The sequence below is a fragment of the Lissotriton helveticus genome, chromosome 3_1 (genome assembly GCF_964261635.1).
Source record: "Lissotriton helveticus chromosome 3_1, aLisHel1.1, whole genome shotgun sequence".
NCBI lineage: Eukaryota > Metazoa > Chordata > Amphibia > Caudata > Salamandridae > Lissotriton > Lissotriton helveticus.
The window spans coordinates 223,083,628-223,101,646 of record NC_136061.1 but is presented as its reverse complement, the minus strand read 5'-3'; the positions used below and the strand labels follow the sequence as shown (position 1 = coordinate 223,101,646).

Below are 18,019 nucleotides of genomic sequence, written 5' to 3'. Positions count from 1 at the left end.
CGCTGACTTTATACCAGGATAAGGACACATGCAGCAATCCCGCTCGCGGCCCTGAGAACTCGATGGGTGGAAGACGTAACCACAGAAATTGCAGATAGAGCGTGGCAGACTATACTGCAACATCCCAAAAGGGTATCACGCAATGTCAGGCTTAAAATTATTCAAACAATGGTACTCCACAGAGCATATCTTACCCCCAAGAGAATACATCTTATGTTCCCGGATTCCTCTCACTGCTGCCCTCGTTGCGGGGAGGACGAAGCGGACTTTATCCATATGATATAGTTCTGCCCACGCTTACGCGATTACTGGAGTGAGATCTGCAGAGTCCTCCACACTCTGACACAATTACCGGCCCCTACTGAGGCCTTATCCTATTTATTGGGGTTAAGACGCTGTTCCAGGAGGTAGAAAGTCAGATTAAAATTTACAGACTTATATGTTTTGGGCATTAGGGCCATAACCATGAAGTGAAAGTCCCTCAGACCCCCCTCAGTACCAACATGGCAGGCTGGGGTAGAGCGGAAGGGGCAGCCCCTCATAGAGAGGAAGAGAGGGGGCTGCGTAAACATCCTATTGCACTGGAGTGGGAAGCAATGCTGATCGCCCTAGAGGCAATGGACCTCTCCCCAGCTTTAGTGGCTAGGACCCAGTAGGACACATTTGCCCTCATACACCTCGTGGTTTACGACCTCCTTTGTATAAAATGAATGAGTATTCTTAGCCTTCTGCACCCTGTAGTCTAAGTGCTACCTGGAGTACCTGCGGGCAGTGTGAGTTCAGGATGGAATGACCAGGAGTGGGTGGGGGATGGGAGAGGTTAGGCTGGGACGGGTTAAGTTAATAGATTTGTTTATTGTAAAAAAATGCACGTCAATGTACTGACAATCTGATTGTACATTGAATGGTCCTGCACTGATCAGATGAGGGGCGATTGCGATATGCTGTTTATATGGACAGAGGATACATCGTACTGTACATGTACAAGGATTATAATTTGTTGCTTTGATCGATACGAGATTGGGGAGAAAAGTGAAAATGAATGGCTATGCTCCTAATTGCTCTGTATTTTTTTCTCATGCCAAGTTGCAGTCGATAATAAAGTGTGTTAAAAAAAAATGCACGGAGGCCTAGGGCCAGCACCAACGAATTTAGTAAAAATAGGAGGGGTGAAGGCAAAAGGTTTGGGGGAGGGGGGATTAGATCACCCTAACGCTGACTGGTCTAACACTGCTCATTTAGAATGGATGCATTGTCCTGGGTGAATTTGACCTTGGTTGGAATTATAAATGAGTACATGGTACAGTCTCTCATGTGTTCTGTATCTGAAGAAAGTTGCTTATGACATCAAACTATGTTGGAGTCAGTCATAGTTTTTTTGTAATAAAAAAATATGTATAACTTGTGATCTAATAGAGGACATTACACAGAAAGTTAGCATTTAGAATTAACTAAACTTTCTGAAAGTTAAATGTGGTTTGGTTGTCCATAGCCCCCTAACAACCTCCCTCCTTCACTTTCTCTCAATCCCCTTGCAGCGGTTCCTAGAAGTAGAATATTATGCATTTGCTGGTAGAAGAAAACGCATTTGAGTAAAATGAGACATTGGAAATACCTCCTATGCCTTGGATGCAACCCACCATGCCATGCCAGTGAGAAAATACCTTTAACACGGTGATTACTGGCAATTGTCTATGAAGAACAGCAACTTCCACTTCCTCTAAAATCATTTAGCATTACTGTATAAACACTATAGGCCTCATTTTGAGCTATGAGAAGTTTAGGGGTGGGGGGAGAATACAAATGCTGGAAATATTAATCCGGACAGTATCTCCCCGCACATCAAGTTTCAGTCCAAGTAAATGGGAAAAAGAAATGCCAACATAGTATTACCAATATTTTTTCGTCTAGCTATGTCCATTTCCAGGGACTGGCACTAAATAGTATCAGCTTCTTGGAGCAGATGGTAAATGTGATACATGGAGCCATTATGGGTAACAGGGTGGTGGTACCGGGGGGAGAGTGTGCAGTAAAGCTAGCCTTTGTTCCTGTTGTGCTTCGTGAGAAGCTCTGGGAGACAAGGTAGTTTGGAGCACATATGCAACATGAGAATAGTTGTAGTTTGATTTATCAGTTGTATGTAAAAATCTCGAGAGCATAAATGTAGGTTCCAAAATCACATGGTATTAAAGCTATAGAATGGTATTATAGCTAGAAGAAAAGCTGTAGTTTTGAGTTATCCGTTGTATGTAAAAATCTCCTGTGCATAAACGTTCCAAAATGTCATGGTATTAAAACCATGCTAGTTAAATCCTATTTCACAGGCATTTCAATGTTTTTAACAAAAATGTTGCAAATTGTTTATGTTGGTCGTTATCCTTTTGGAGGACGTTTTCTTCTGAATTAATTTATTATGTGAAGGAGGGTCCTGTACATTTGCCAAAGTTGTTCTTCCTCTGCTTTTTAACTGCAGCTCCTACAACAGTCACATAGCTTTTGTGGTGTTTCTTTCTTCTAGATTCCTCCACTTCTTCCAGGTGGTGTCCTCCTCCTTTGCTCAATTTCCTTACCTCTTTCAATCTACCACACTCACCTGTCTTTCGTATCTTTAAACACCCCTCCTTCTTGTCCCCTTTGCCATTTACTTGGCCGTGGTGCACAACCGGAGACTCAAATGTGTTTTTTCAATAAGTCCCTCCTGACTTCCTTGAATAGACTGCCCATCTTTGAAATGTTTGCCATATATTTAAAGAGGTTACATTAGCATGATTTTTTAAACAAATTAAAGCTGTATGGTTTATCTTCATAAACACACCTTTTTGGCAACTGCTCGCTAGTTAACCATCAAACATTGCTTACATTTCAATGTGTGTGACAAAGTTGATTTAATAAATGCTGTTTACTGTGTTTAACACTAAATTTGTATAATATTCAAAGTGGATCCTATTAGGTAAAAGGCTATTAATATCCAGGACTATGCATCACCCATTGAAAAATATGCCTAAAATTCATAAGGAATGCACTAATATTCATAAGTTGAACTGAAATTTAATACATGCTGTTTACTGTGTTTAACACTAAATTTGTATAATATTCAAAGTGGATCCTATTAGGTAAACTGCTATTAATATCCAGGACTATGCATCACCCATTGAAAAATATGTCTAAAATTCATAAGGAATGCACTAATATTCATAAGTTGAACTGAAACTATATGATTGAGCTTTCAGGTTGAAAGACGATCAAGGAACTGTAAATTTAACTACATAGCATTCAAGAGACAGAATTACCGAAGCACAAGAGATCGAATTATTGGTTATTTTTTTGCTCTAATATGCCACTCCAAGGCTTCTCACTTTTTGAGCACCTCTAGACGATTTGTTCTTTCTTCGTTTTCGGATTTTCTGTTAACAGTCCTTTTATTTAAAGCGCCCAGAAGCATATATAAAAACAAAAAGATTTATAAGTGTGTTCCTTCTTACTTTAGCTTGCTGGAGTTTTATAACATTTATCAAGCAAAACCCGCATTATGTCGCCTTTCAAGGCCTCTTACAAAAATATGATGTTGAACTGAGGTGTAGATTTGATTAACCACGTTAAAATGTTTAACATTTAAACTTTGGGTTAGTGTTAGTATCAAAATAACAGAAAACAATTTGATTTTAGGAATGAATTAGTTTAGTAAAATGTAAATTCATATAATTTGTAATAAACTATTTAAACTGAATTAATTATAGAGTGAAGGTTCGCATGAATATAATTTGATGTAGATAGGTAGGAGGGTTAGCATTGATGAAATCTAGAATGCTGCAAAGGAGAGAAGTTAAGGGTGAATACAATTTTATTAAGAGGTTGGACAGTAAAGGTAGTTCTGAATAAAAAAAAAATAATTAAAAAAGGAGGGGCATGGACCACCAGAGGATAAAAAAAAATTGGGGGGGCACAGTAAAGGAGATAAGTGATGGTGGCTAAGGGCGTTCCTGATACATATTGTGTGACTTTCCCAGCACACCCCTAACCATCACTGGAGTAATGCCTTATCTGGTTGAGAATATCTAGCTGTAGATTCCTTACCTTAGAACAATTCCCAACTGTCAGACTGAATCCAGAGGTTTCTTGAGCAGTACCCCTGCATGCCGGTAGGTGGCGTCATTCGGCTCGGTGTCACCCTTGCCGGAAGTGACAAGTGCAATACCTATATAGGTGACTCTCTGGTGCACTGACGTCAGTTACTTTCGCAACTTCTCACGCCAGGAGCACGGAGCCACGATAAGAACTGACCACTGCTGTAAAAAACTATGGCCCTGAGAACAGTGTCCCTTACCGTGCAATTGGCTCGCAGAGTGGGAAAGATTGGTAGGTAATCTGTGACTAGATAGAGTCTCTAATAATGTGTTACCGAAGTTAAGTAACCTGTTCATCTGATGGAGACTTCTAGCCGCAGATTCCTTACCTTACAATAAATAACCAAGCAATGACTCCCTGGAGAAAAGGTCTGCGAAGACAATTTTAAATCAAAACGTCCTGAACCAGTGATTATACCGGTCGCAAAGGACCTGACTGTTTGGACAGTAGTGTTTGGTAAATGTGTGCAATGATGCCCACATTACTGCCAGATAGATGTCCAGGACAGGAACTCCACAGGCTAAATGCTCTGGCAGAATGAGCATGCAAACCCTCCGGTGGTTGCTTCTTGGCCAAGGCACAGCAGATCTTGACGCAGAGCACTATCCATCTTGAGATGGACAGTTTCTGCACAGCCTTCCCCTTTTTTGCTCTAGGGTTAATTGTCCACCCGGAACTCCTTTGTGCAGTCAAGGTAGAAAAACAATCTTTTTGGGTCCATATGGTGGAGTCTTTCCTCCTCTTTGGATGGGTGAAGCAGAGCAAAGAAGGTTGGCAGAGTGATGTTCTGGCCTACATGGAAGAGAGTCACAACATTTGGAAGGAAGGAGGTAATGGTCTGGAGGACCTGCTTGTCAGGGTAAAAGGTGGTGTGAGGAGGGTGTCGCGAGAGTGCCTTCAATTCGCTGACCCACCTGGCCGATGGTATGGCCCGTAGAAAGGCAGTTTAGATCAAAAGCCTCAGAGGGCAATTGTGCAGAGGCTCAAAGAGAGGACACATCAAGAAGGTGAGAACAAGATTCAGCTACCACTGGGGCATGATGAATGGCCTGGAGGGAAATGTGCTGCAGGTTTGTAAGAAACCTAGCCACAGGTGACTTAAATAAAGAAGATTAGTCTGACAAACGCAAACATGCTGAAATGGCTGGAAGAGAACGTTTAACTGTGCCCAAAGCAGCACTGGCCTAACAATAGAGAAAACAGAAGAAACTTGGATAAAGGTTCAGAACAGGGGGTCAATGCTATGGCAATCAAACAATGTCACAAACTACTCCCAACAGCGGCCTATACCGAATTGGTGAAGGGACGCATGAATGCCAGAATAACATCCCAGACTTCGGGAGGTAGGTCAAAAGCTGTCAACTGTCGATCAATTTCCACGTATAAAGGTGAAGAGGAGTTTGGTTCAGGTGTCGAGCCCTACCCTGTTGGTGCGACTGAAGATCCTGCTGAAGAGGCAGCCTGATTGGAGGACAAATGGTCATGCTCAACAGCTCAGGAAACCAAAGTATGTGCCTAACCTGGAGGTTCAAGAATGACTTGTGCCCAGTTGTTCCTGATCTTCTTGAGAACTCTGGGCAGGAGTGGTATTGACAGATAGGCGTAAAGGAGGCTGGAGCTCAACTTGAGATGAAAAGCGTCTCCAAGCGATAGACATTTTGGAAACTCCAGCACACAAAACTGCTGACATTGCGCTTTCTCTGCAGTGGCATACAAGACCTAACCAAGGCACTCCCCACTGCTGATACAGTCCTTGCACCACCTCCAGGTGGAGACGTCATTTGTGATCCACTAGACATCTACGGCTGAGTTGGTTTGCACTGGCATTCAGTGAGTGGACAAACTCAGCCGAATCACCAGCGAAATGCCCTGAAATTTCAGGCATATCCAGAGATGCAGAGCCTCTTAACAAAGGGTGCAAGACACCACCCCACCCTGTTTGTTGCAGTGTCACATGGCAATGGTGTTGTCTCTGAACACCTGCTCCAGCCTTCCTCTGATCGAAGAAAGAAATACTTAATGCCAAGCAAATCGCCCGATGCTTTAACAGGCTGATGTGGAGTTCGGATGCGGCTGGAGTGCTCTCTGATCCCCATCTCTCACAGATGGCATCCCCATCCCAGAGTGACACATCTGTCACTACAATCAGCTCTGGTTGGCGAAGAGAGGCGCGTCGGCCACTGACCCAATTGCGATATGTCAGCTAGCACTGCAGATCTTTCGCAATTTCCTCTGAGGTCTGGACTGATGCTGCACCCACTCGGATTTCAGGTCCCACTGCAGAGTCTGCATATGCCAAACGGAACGAGTAACAAGAGGAATGCAGGAGGCCATGAGGTCTACCAACCTCAGGGTCAGTCTCCCCAAAATACAGGATAAAGGTTGAAACATCGTTAATATAGACTGAATAGCCTGGACTCAGCACTCAGGAGGATAGGCCCAAAACTGCACTGTGACTAGAATGAGCTCAGATGAAAGGGAGCATCTGAGAGGGAGTCACTTTGGCTTTTTGACGGTGAACCCCAGTGAATGAAGAAAGTTTGCTGGAGTCTTGAGGTGGGAGACAACTTCCTGGGAAAGACTGCCTTTAAAAGCCAATCATCGAGGTAGGGGAAGGCTGGAACTCCCGACCTCTGCAGATGAGCTACAACCACCGCCATCACTTTTGTGAACACCTATAGGGCACTGGTAAGGCCGAAGTGTAGCATGGCGAACTGGAAGTGCTGTTGGCCAACCCTGAACCGCAGGTAACATTTGTGGGCAGGCAGGACGGGGATGTGGAAGTATGTGTCCTGCAAATTCAGCGCTTCCATCCAGTCCAACGGGTCTGGGAAAGATAGAACTTGGGGAAGCATGAGCATTTTGAATTTCTCCTTCGTCCTTCTTGGGGACCAGAAAGTAGCAGGGAAAGCAACCACAACCTACTTATGATGCAAGCACGCTGTCTAAGACTCCATTGAGCAAGAGAACCAGCACTTCCTGACAGAACAAGGCGAGGTGGTCCTCCGTCAGTCAGTCGTTATTGGGTGACATGGGGGATTGGGTAGTCACAAAGTGGAGGGAGTAGTCCCTTTGGATAATTTGTAAAACTCAACATCAGATGTTACAGATTGCCAGTGATGCAGGTGATGGCGCATCCTGCCCCCACTGGATGCATAGGATGTTCGGAGACAAACTAAGGAGGTTTGGAGGGTGCAGCTGCCTGGGAGTGGCAGACTGACCCAACCTATGGTTACCTGTTCCCCGAGGTCTATTGGACCCGCGTCCAAGGACACAAAAACGCTGGAAAGCCTGTTGGCAGTGGTGGCTGGGAAGGAAAAGTTGTGGTTGGAGTACCCTACTGTGGGCATGAAAGGGGTGGAAGGCAAACTGAAGTGACGAAGGGCTGTACACAAGCACAAGGGCCAGGATGTAGCTCTGCTATCCTTAAAGTGCTCCAGCGATGAGTCCACCTTCTCTCCAAAAAGATAAAAGCCATCAAAGGGCATGTCCATAAGGGAGGGTTGGAAATCCCCTGAAAAAACAATTGTTCTCCACCAGGTATGGAGCCGCAGGGCCACAGAGGATGAAATGGCTATACCCAGCGAGGCGATCGTGTCAAGTCACATCATATGGTGAACTTTGCTGTGTCTCTCGCAAGCAATAGCTTGGGATAGTAAGGTTCGGACCTCCTCCGAGACCTTAGGCATCACCTGTACAACCAAAACCCAAATTTCATGGCAATATCGGCCCTAAAGGCACGCAGTGTTCAAGGTCCGCAGAGAAAGGCTGGTGGAACAGAACATTCTCTTAATAATGGCAGCCAGTCTCTCGGATGCCATATCAGATGGAGTGGTAGGGAACACAATGAGGGTGAGCCTAGAGATGGAGGATCGGACCACTGAGCTCTCCGGCGTGGGCTAAGGGAGAAGGAAACTGGGGTCACCAGAAGCAGGGTGTTGGTGGCGGGCAATCATCATATCCAAAGGAGCCTCTGAGGAGCTTGGACCATGTCCGAGAGGGACTGCAGTAAAGGCTTCATTAAAAAGTAAAGGTTCGAACGTGAGCGACTCCTAGCTGAAGTACCTATATCATGAGGCTTGTCTTGATGGTCACTGTGGGCAGCTGAAGGCCGAAGACCTCAGTCGCCCTAAGAACTGCCATAAGAAAAGAGGCTTCCTCCTCGGTAGCCGTGGTTGGTAGTAGGAAAGACCAAGACCGTGTCAGGCGTGGGTGTCTAACCCCCTGGCCTCTGCCAGTTCTTTGCACCAGTTGTCCTTATTCTCATTTAAGGATAGTGGTATTCATTAAGGTCCTCAGACCTCTTCCATTTGTCTCCCTCTCCAGGCCGGTTTAAAGAAGGCACCGGCTCCGACACAGAAAGCATGTTCTTGGTCAGTGCTGGTTGACGCCCACCTGGCTTCGTGTTGGAGTCGAGAATGATAATGGAGATGTGGATGGAGGCCCTGCGGGGCATCTGCGGTATAAGTAGTAGAGCAGGTAACAAGGAAGGTCTCGGTCTTGCCGGCTTATCCGCTCTGGATCCAACAAGGGACAAACCCACAGGTTGGCGATCCAGTGGGGGCCCTTCTGGAACCTGAAGGGCCCCAAATATGAAATTCAGGCCTAAAAATAAACTTAGTTGGACAGGGGTCACTCCGGCTCTGGAAAAATCCGGGAAGTGCAGAGTGGATTCAGACTCGGGGTCAGCCGAAGCACAAGGCTTGGCGTGGCACTGTTCCAGCACCTCATCGGATGAATTTGAAGGGTGTGGCAGCATCTTTGACTTCTTTGATGTTTCATGCTTGTAGGATTCGCCCGGCTTCCCTGACAAAGTGTGACGATGATAGGAGGGTGTGGCCCTGAGATCGATCCCGGGGCCTTCCACTTGATCAGGATCCTGAGAGACGCTGGGTCGTCGGACATTGGCCGGCGAGGGGCTTGAGGGATCGCTCCCTTCGCATCTTAGGGTGCATGGCGCGGCAGTTGTCCCAGGTCTTGGAGTCGTGGTCATGCTCCAGGCACCACAAACACATAAATGGAGGGTCTGTCACAGACATCTGTCTGTGACAGACACCACATAGTTTGGAACCAGCCGGTGTCTTAGGTGACATCTTCACACCAGGAGAGACGAACTCTCAAAAGTAGTTGACAAAAATCCAGAAAAAGCTAGCCAAAAAATGACTGGAGTAGCACTGACCGGATCAGTTCCATCTCCCAAGGAAAGTAAAGAACTCACGCACCGGGGTGGGGCCTATAAAGGGTGTCACTTCTGGTGTGGACGACGACACAGAGCCAAACGACGCCGCCTACTTGGGCCCAACAGCACTGCTAAAAGAATCTTCCAGATATGCAGTCTGAAGCCTGGAGAATTAATCTAAGTAATCTGAAGCTAGAAATCTATATCAGTTATGAAGCTACAAAAAGGATGCAGAGCACAGGTGACCAAAGTCATCATGCTCCCCAAAAGAAACAATAAAAAGGGAACATCTGGGTTCGCCACAGGGGGCAAAAGCAACCCAGAAAGAAGGAACAGCAAGGGCGCATGCATGAAAGCTAAATAAGTTAGAAGCATAGCAGATGCCAGAGGTGTAAAAGAAACTACCTTTCTTGAACATTTTCCTCAATTTCTTAAATGAGCTTTGCTTTTTAGAGGAGATACGCATGTTGGGGAAGCTTGCAGGTAACGATGCACGGGCAACGCGGGCAGGGATTCCAGCGGCTGACATCACCAGAGCTGTCACGCCTGGGGGGAACGTGAGAGTAACATGCAAAAAGGAAAGAATGCGAAAAACACAATTAAAAATTAAAGCTTAAAAAGGGAAAGTGTAAATTAATGTCTATACAAGATACACCAGACTGAATATAATTTAAAAATGAAAAGTGTAACAATAGGACTTCAGATTCTATCCCTAAAAGTGGAATGGCAACTGCTTTAAAATTCACAACTGCACATCTTATGCACATTTTAGTGCATCATTAATCCGACTAAATCGGTGTTTTTACTTACATCCGTGTTTATCAAGAACACGCTAGTAGAAAAGTCAAAGGGGACCACAGGCAAAACTGAAACATGTACTTGGAACACAAAACATTAAATTACTTACCAAGTTATTTATTCTTTTCAGATCGACTCTCCCTGCTACTGTTTCTGGTTGCATCATTTGGTAGAACCAGACGATGCTTTGCAAAGCTGCAAAATATGAAATCTTTCCTTTACCTGAGTGTGCACATGCGCTATTATTTCCATCAACCCGCCCTTAAACATTCAGAGGATCCTTTAAGTAACTCATGTAGCTCAGGAGGAGGGTACATGTGTAGTAGGTCTGTCATGTCGGATGAGGTCGGATGATGAAGTAATAAATAATGATAATAATAATAATAATAATAAGTAAAATGTTCCTAGGCACCAACTGAGGTTGTGTTAAAATGAGACTTTCCTGATAGACTGGCAGGAAAAAAAAGGTATTCCATCATCCACCAAACAACTTAACAGGTTGTCAATCTTTAAGGCCCCAAAAACAGAACATTGATCAGTTGGTCTTGTACTGCGCTTTGGTGAAGGATTTCCTGACAGTTTGTAACCAGCCAGTTTCTTAGGTGACATCTTCACACCAGGAGAGAAGAAGTCTCAAAAGTAGTTGACAAAAAGTCAGAAAAAGCTAGCTAAAAACATGTACTTGGACAGCTGACAGGATCCTGAAGTTCACACAGATGCCAATGTAGGTGAAGGATAGCACCTTAGACACGGGTGTCGAATTTGGGAGATTATAGAAGGGGGAAAGTATTCTTTCCTTCTCCATAGATAGGAAGTCCATCCTTTGAAAGAGGCAAATATACTTCCTCCAAGGATACAGGTTATCCCTACCAAGACAGTGCCACTAGAATACCATAGCATTTACAGCGCTCCTTAATTTTCTGGAGGACTCACAAAACGAGAGATAAGGAAAAAGGAATATTAAAACTTCTTATGCAATTGCACATAAGGCTACTCCTAGGTTGGGATTCTATAAGCAACAACTCTGTGCACGAATAATTACTGGATGGCCCAAGGTTCCTATAGAGGAATTCTGGATGGAATTCCCACAAACAGGGAAAGTTGAGATGCCTGCAGCTCTTATAAACTCTTGCAAGGAGTGAAGCATGTTCTTGGTGATGACACACGCCCACAGCACTATTGATGTTTGTAATATCTTTGGATAGCAAAGTGTATGCCCCCAAACTTACAGAAGAGAGCTGCAATTTTGTTGTTGTGAACTATTACCACCCTGGACCAAACATTTGTAGGAAGAGCACTGTGAGCTTCAAAAAGTTGATGTGGAGGGGTGAACTAGAAATGTCACAAGGCACAGAAACTCCCACAGTGAGTTTTATATCGAAACTTTGATTCAACATCCTTGAGTGTGATCTCCGGCTGCAGAAGAAGCATTCCACTAGAAGGACGGGGGTAAGGGCAAACCATCTCAGAGTTGGTAAGATAGACTGGTGAAATTGCGTAGGCTTGGACTCCGAGTCAAGAAATTACAGCGCTCTGGCAGATGGAGTTGAACAGAAAGCTTATGGTACTTGGCATGAGCGAGCATTTCAATGAAAGCAACTCTTATTACTAGAAGCCTATGGTACCACCATGCTGGTATTACATTTTTTATGACTGATACTGTTGGGGGAAACAAGCCTTTACAAATCAGTCTACAATGACCCAGGTGCACTGGAACCTCCTTAAAGGTATTCGAGAATTTTACATACTGTGCTGTGAACCAATATCTGAGGCAAGTCATAAGGATTAAAATGAAACTGGAAAGATCTGGTAGATCTCTTGACAAAGACATGGCAGTCATCCAGGTACGGGCGAAATTTCTACAGCGATAGACAAGTCACCACCAATGCCATCTTGGAACAGAATGGAGAGGAAGTTTGAGGGATTACATTTAAGCAGGACAGTAGCTTTGTGTTCAGGGAAAAATTGCCCTTCAGGTTCAGTAATAACAGCGATTCGTTGTCCTGGATGACTGCTAATTAAACAGCTGATAAGGACAGGATCCTTTTTTTAAAACATTTTTTATTGCAGGGCCTCTCCCTCTCCCCCACACCTCCAAAGTACTTGAGCACTTTTATTAATGCCAACATGCTGCTTTTCCCTGGAACTCTTCTGGTCCCTCAGGTAAGAGCAACCGGGATTGACGACAGGGCGGATCAGGGTGTCCCATAACCTGCAAATAAAGCGGTGCCGGGATTTCAATTATTTTTTTATTTGTAAGGTTTTATAAGGATGACTAAGGTACCGCTGTCCAGGGTTTTAAGTGGGACGGGACCCGCTGGGTCTTACACTCAGTAGTTATGTAAAACATACATTGAAACGGGACCCTATTGGGCGCTATATTGAGGTTCTTAACTTTATTGGTGAAAATACTAACAATTTCTGGACAATTAGTGCAAAAAAAGTTAAGGTAATCCATGGGAGTTAATTAGTTCCTGGTTATATTTCATGTTTTAGTCAATCTAGTACTCCGTGTTAGCTATTTCCAGGATGCCTAGTTATTATTTTTTTCTTCCAAGTAGTAGATTAATCTTGTACAGTATATACTTTGAACTGAATCGCATCGATTTGTTTAGAACAGGGCCACGAATGAACCCTCTGGAGCTGTTGCTGAAGGCAGTGTGAGTTTCTCACAGGGGCTGTCAGCGGACCAGAAAGGGGTTCAGAATACGTGGTCATCCAATTCTTGGCTTCTCTGCAAAGTGCACTGAGCAAACTACTGACAAAGCCAATAGTCCTGGCTGGATTTAGGTGTATATCAGTTGTTGAGGGTCACACTAGGGAACTCACAGAATTGTATTTTATGTTTTAAGCAACACCTATAATTACTTAGGCCATGCCCCTCTTAGAGCTTTGTTTATCTCGATTAATGTGCTGCCCCCATCTAACTGTTTTTTTAACAAGATTCCTGCTATACACTAGCGGCACTACTGGAAGAGGAGTGCCAGTACCGAGGAAGGAGAGAATGCTATTTAAGACTGATATTGGCCCAACTGTGGTTTAAATCTGCATAATCATAGCTCTAAACGCTTCATAGCCATAGTCTGGAAGCAAAGAGGCATAACTGCAAGCTACATACCAGAGGTACAGGATGTAGCCTGCCATGATGGCTTTATCCGGCCTGAGCAATAACCCTTCTGACTAGTATATTATTATTGCCATTAGACTCTAGGACTTTAGTTTACTTGCCCATGTTGATGAACAGCACAACAACTTGCCATTCAATTCTCTATTTTTTGCTCGGTCAGCGGCAATGAAGGGTCTGTGTGCACTGCAGATAAGATATGCACCGAAGATATGCAATGATTCTTCCTGAAAGAAAGCTCGTCTGCTTCTCTTGATAGTTTCCTGTAGCAGAAATGATGTTAACATCCACTTTGGGGGGGGGGGGGGGGGGAAACTATTTTTTCATAACATTTTGACTTTTAGGTCTTGCAGCAGTTTTATATTGTGCAACTTATCACACGGAGAGATTAAGTCATTTGCCCATAATCACAGGATGTTGCGCCACGGAGAGTTTATTCCGCACTCTACGCCTGAATAAACAAAAACCTCATCCGCAAGCTACAGAACATCCAGAACGCCGCCGCAAGACTGGTCCTCAACCTGCCAAAACACTGCCACATCTCCCAGCACCTGCGCACACTCCACTGGCTCCCCGTCGAGGCGAGAATCACCTTTAAGATGCTCACCCACGCACACAAGGCCCTCCACGGCACCGGACCAGCATACCTGAACAGCCGACTCAAATTCCACGCACCCCAAAGGACCCTACGATCAGCCCAGCTTTCCTACGCTGTGGTCCCCCGCACCAGAAAGACCAGATCGGGAGGCCGCTCCTTCTCCTTCCTCGCGGCCAAGGCATGGAACGCCCTTCCGCTCCACCTCAGACAGACAACATCGCTCCCCATCTTCGCAAGAAACCTCAAAACCTGGCTCTTCGACAGACCCCCCTCCTTGATGGAATGGAACCTGCACCCCCCCCCCCAAATCCCCCCCCACCCCTAGCGCCTTGAGACCCTTACGGGTGAGTAGTCGCGCTTTAACAAACTCCTGATTGATTGATTGAAACCGGGACCCCCAGCTCTCTAGTCAGCAGCTCTGGCTGCTGCGCCATGTACTCTCCATTCTCCTAATACTTGTTAGGGAGCTTTTCCCTTCGTATCGGAAGGTGATCAATAAAAAACTACTTATTATTCATCACATAGCTGAAACCGATGCATTACCAATGCTTGTTATTTATGATCCTTAAGTCACAGTCTCTGCCCGCACAGATCTCTCAGCCGCTTTTCTTTCCCCCATTTCAGTGCATCTGCACCCTCAAACACCTTTAATTAGGCCCCAATTTACATTGTTGTCTGTCCAACAGTGCACTAGGAATAGGAGTCACTGGGGAGTCTGTGACGTGGGATGGACACATCCCTGAAACAAGCATTAGCAATGCAATAGGACTTGCATTTGCGAGAGTTTGAGCTATCGCCATTGTAAATGACAGAGCCTTTTTTTAGGTTTTGAAAACCTACAAGCAGTGCCTAAACACGCACTCAGTCCTTATAATCGTTGCTTAGGAGAAGCAAGGCTAGCAGTAAAGGAGTTACTGCCAGACTTGCTTCTCTAAGCAGCAATTATACTTACAAAAGTGCGTGTTTAGGCACCGCTTGCAGGTTTTCAAAACATCAATAAAAAGGCAATGTCATACAATGCCAATAGCTCAAACTCTCACAAACGAGAGCACTGCAAATGGTGTGTTTCTTAGTCCCGGAGTTTAACATCGAGGGATCTGTGAGCATCGAAGTCTCCTTAATAACAAAGCTGCAGTCCTTGCTGAGGTGTATGGTGCTCGCTGTGGGTGTAGTGTAGAAACATTGGCAGGGGTGGCTTCTGGTAATTTGATTTAAATAAACGAGCAGAGAGGAAAGACAAAGGGGTGGTAATGAGGAGCCGAGAGAGAGCCCACGACATGTACAGGAGTACTGGGAAGGAGGGGGTGGGGGGTGGGTGGAAAACAACCTTGGGACCGGCTTAAGACCTGGGGTTTGGTACTTCAGACACGGATCCTGTAATTCTGATCCAATCACTACAACTCCCTAAATTTCAATGCGCAGATTAGTCGCTCTGTCACTTTTAGAGGGTAGGTGGAAGCCAGCAGACTAACGTAGGCCAGACTAACAAAACCATTTGGCAAAAAGACACTGCACTTAGCATGAGGACAGCCGCCGCTTTTCATTGCTCTGGGACAAGCCGCCGCGCTATTTGTTATGTTACTCCAAACACGTAGGTACAAATACACAAGGAATCAGAGGGCTTTATATGAGCACCAATTGCATTACACGGACACATTCGCCTTTTTTAGGCACAGGAAGATGAGGTGATTTGCCCAGAATCACAGGATGTTTAAGCCTCCCACCGGCTTCGAGCCTGTCTCCCCAGCTTCCCCAGGTTCTGAGCCTAGGGCTCAGTGGAAGAATGCTGCTGCTGTTGAGCAACGCGCAGACGACTCAAAAGGCGAGACGACAAGCATGCTTCCACACTAGAAAGCACCGGAGAGAGGAGAGTTGATGGTGGCGTATAAAAGTGCCCATCAATCATTCATTCACGGACTCAGTTTCTAGAAATAAAACTGGTTTTCATCATGTATAGATGGTCAAATAGTGGAGCTACTCACCCCCGGGAATCAGTTATGATCGTGCGAAGCTGCCAACACTGCAAGTTACGTCCCCGAGAAAAAAAAAACACTTCCCCCTTCTCTCGTGCGCAGTGCACAGTGAGGTACAGCAAGATCCTTAAACCACGACACTTCCTCATGAATGCGAGCAGAATCAACAGTTTTAAAGTATGAACATAAGTCATAAATGCGGAAGTGCCTGTGGTACTGACAACCCCAGGTCACTATTTCAAGCAACGTACACAACTGGAGATGCGCACCCGTGTGATGTTTCACGAGCTCTCGATCTCCTACACATACCGAGACATTCCCTGCCTCCGAGAACACGCACTGGGCAAGGTTGGCAAATGTGTACCTCAAGCCGTGGTCGTGAACTGCGCCCACCACACATGGCAGTGACCTTTTTAGCATTTTTGGAGCCCGGCAAAGACATTTAGGGGCCTCATGTTTGGAACATCGGAGTACAATACTCCTTTTCATCTAATCCAAGCCCCTAATGCTACACAATGTTTTATTACACCTTAAACTTTCATAACGGGGCATGCAAAAACAGCCAAAAGCGGATGTCAACCAAACGATAGTCCACAAAGAAAGCTTGAACAAGCCCTGAAAGGTCCTTTTTGTGCTGGGATCTAGGTTTTGTCTTGCAACAATATTTTATTTCACTTTAAGGGACTTGGTGGATGCTTCATGTACTCGCTCATAATGTTAAATTAAGGCATAGGAACAAAATACTTGAAGAGCAAGTTACTTACCTTTCGTCAAGCCCTATCTGGTAGAGACTATCTAGCCACAGGTTCCATATGTTAGAGTAATTCCCAGGCATCAGACTGGATGCGGAAAATCTTGAGCAGTAACCCTGTGTGCCGGTAGATGGCGCCATTTGTCTTCTCATTGGTGTTATCCACATCAAAGTGGCGTGCATGGTGCATATATAAGCGACACATCAGCACACCGACATTAGTTTCTTTTTGCCTGCAGCAAAAGCCTGCTCAGGTATGACAGCCACTGTCCCAAACATTTGCGTGATAATCTCCCATTCGGACAATCTTGTGTCTACGTCGAAATTGTAGTGACCTAAGGGACTACAAACAACAAGCAGGATCTCTTAGTTCCGAACTTGTGGCTAGAAACTATCCTAGGAATGTGGCACAAAAAGCCAACAAAAGGGCCAGGAATAATCATAGGGAAGCTCTATTAGGCCTGCAGCAACTAGTAACCAATGACGTAATCACCTGCCTTCCTTCACCCCACAGTCCAACATTAAAAGGATCATTTAGAAACATTGGCCTATTTTGCACACTGGGAACATGTCACCAGCTACCCCTCGATTCGGGTTCAAAGTGTTTGCAGGTGGTGGCGATCTTGTTGTGGAAGAAGTCCACCAGTGTTGCAGAGTTCTTGGGAAGGGGTGATGATGTTCTCTGTTGCTGAAGGGTTGGAGAACTACTTTATGATGCTGAAGAATTCTTTGTTGTGGTTGTAGCTGGCTTCGATGCTGTTTGCTAGGGCATTCTTTTTGGTCTCTTTCAACAGTTGGTGTTAGTGGTGGAGCAATGTCTTAAAAGTGGTGCGGTCTAAGGGCTGTTTGTTGGTGCAACATTTCCTTTCCAGTTCAAGTCAAGTCAATAATCTTTATTTCGTTGCAATTGCAGCATAAAAGAATATACAAAATACATAATGTACATGACCACATTATCATCAACAAATATACAAAAATATACAATCAAGGAAAGTGCTGGTGCATGACCAAAAAATTACCATAACCCTTCACAGCTAAATCATGGGTTGGGGCTTGAAACACACATCAATAAATATAGTTAAAAGATTTGTTAAAATATTCACAAGATTAAAAAAAAGCATTAAATTGGGTTATAACTGCCAGTTAACAATTCTCACTATATACGCTTAGAAAGGCAGAGACAATTTTTGTCTAATGAATTTTACCTATTTAAAACAACAAGGGGACCCCAATTAGTATCAGCGAGGGACCTCGGGGAACTTATCGTACAGACACAACAGTGGTCCCTAGCAAGGAGACAATAATAACCAACATAAATATAGACCCAGTCAGTTCTATATTGTAGAAGACATGCCCAGCCGGACAGAGGTCTTCAAGTTTTATATTTCAATAAACGTTTTGCGAAACAATAATGCACCTTCAACAATTCACTTTCGTGGGGCACAAGCCTGTACCAACCCACGACAATACA

General features: G+C 44.8%; 1 protein-coding gene across 5 annotated transcripts in view; it reads right to left on the bottom strand.

Annotated features, from left to right (window-relative positions):
- DTX2 (deltex E3 ubiquitin ligase 2) overlaps positions 1–18,019 on the bottom strand; it is a 755,107-nt gene that overhangs the window by 258,882 nt on the left and 478,206 nt on the right. For 3 of the 5 annotated variants that reach the window (XM_078679655.1, XM_078679656.1, XM_078679654.1), the window contains exon 5: positions 9,710–9,850. The exons of the other annotated variants lie outside the window; for them this stretch is intronic. In XM_078679655.1, the coding sequence (XP_078535781.1) occupies positions 9,710–9,850 (141 nt within the window). The remainder of the gene's footprint in view (positions 1–9,709; positions 9,851–18,019) is intronic. 5 annotated transcript variants of the gene reach the window in all.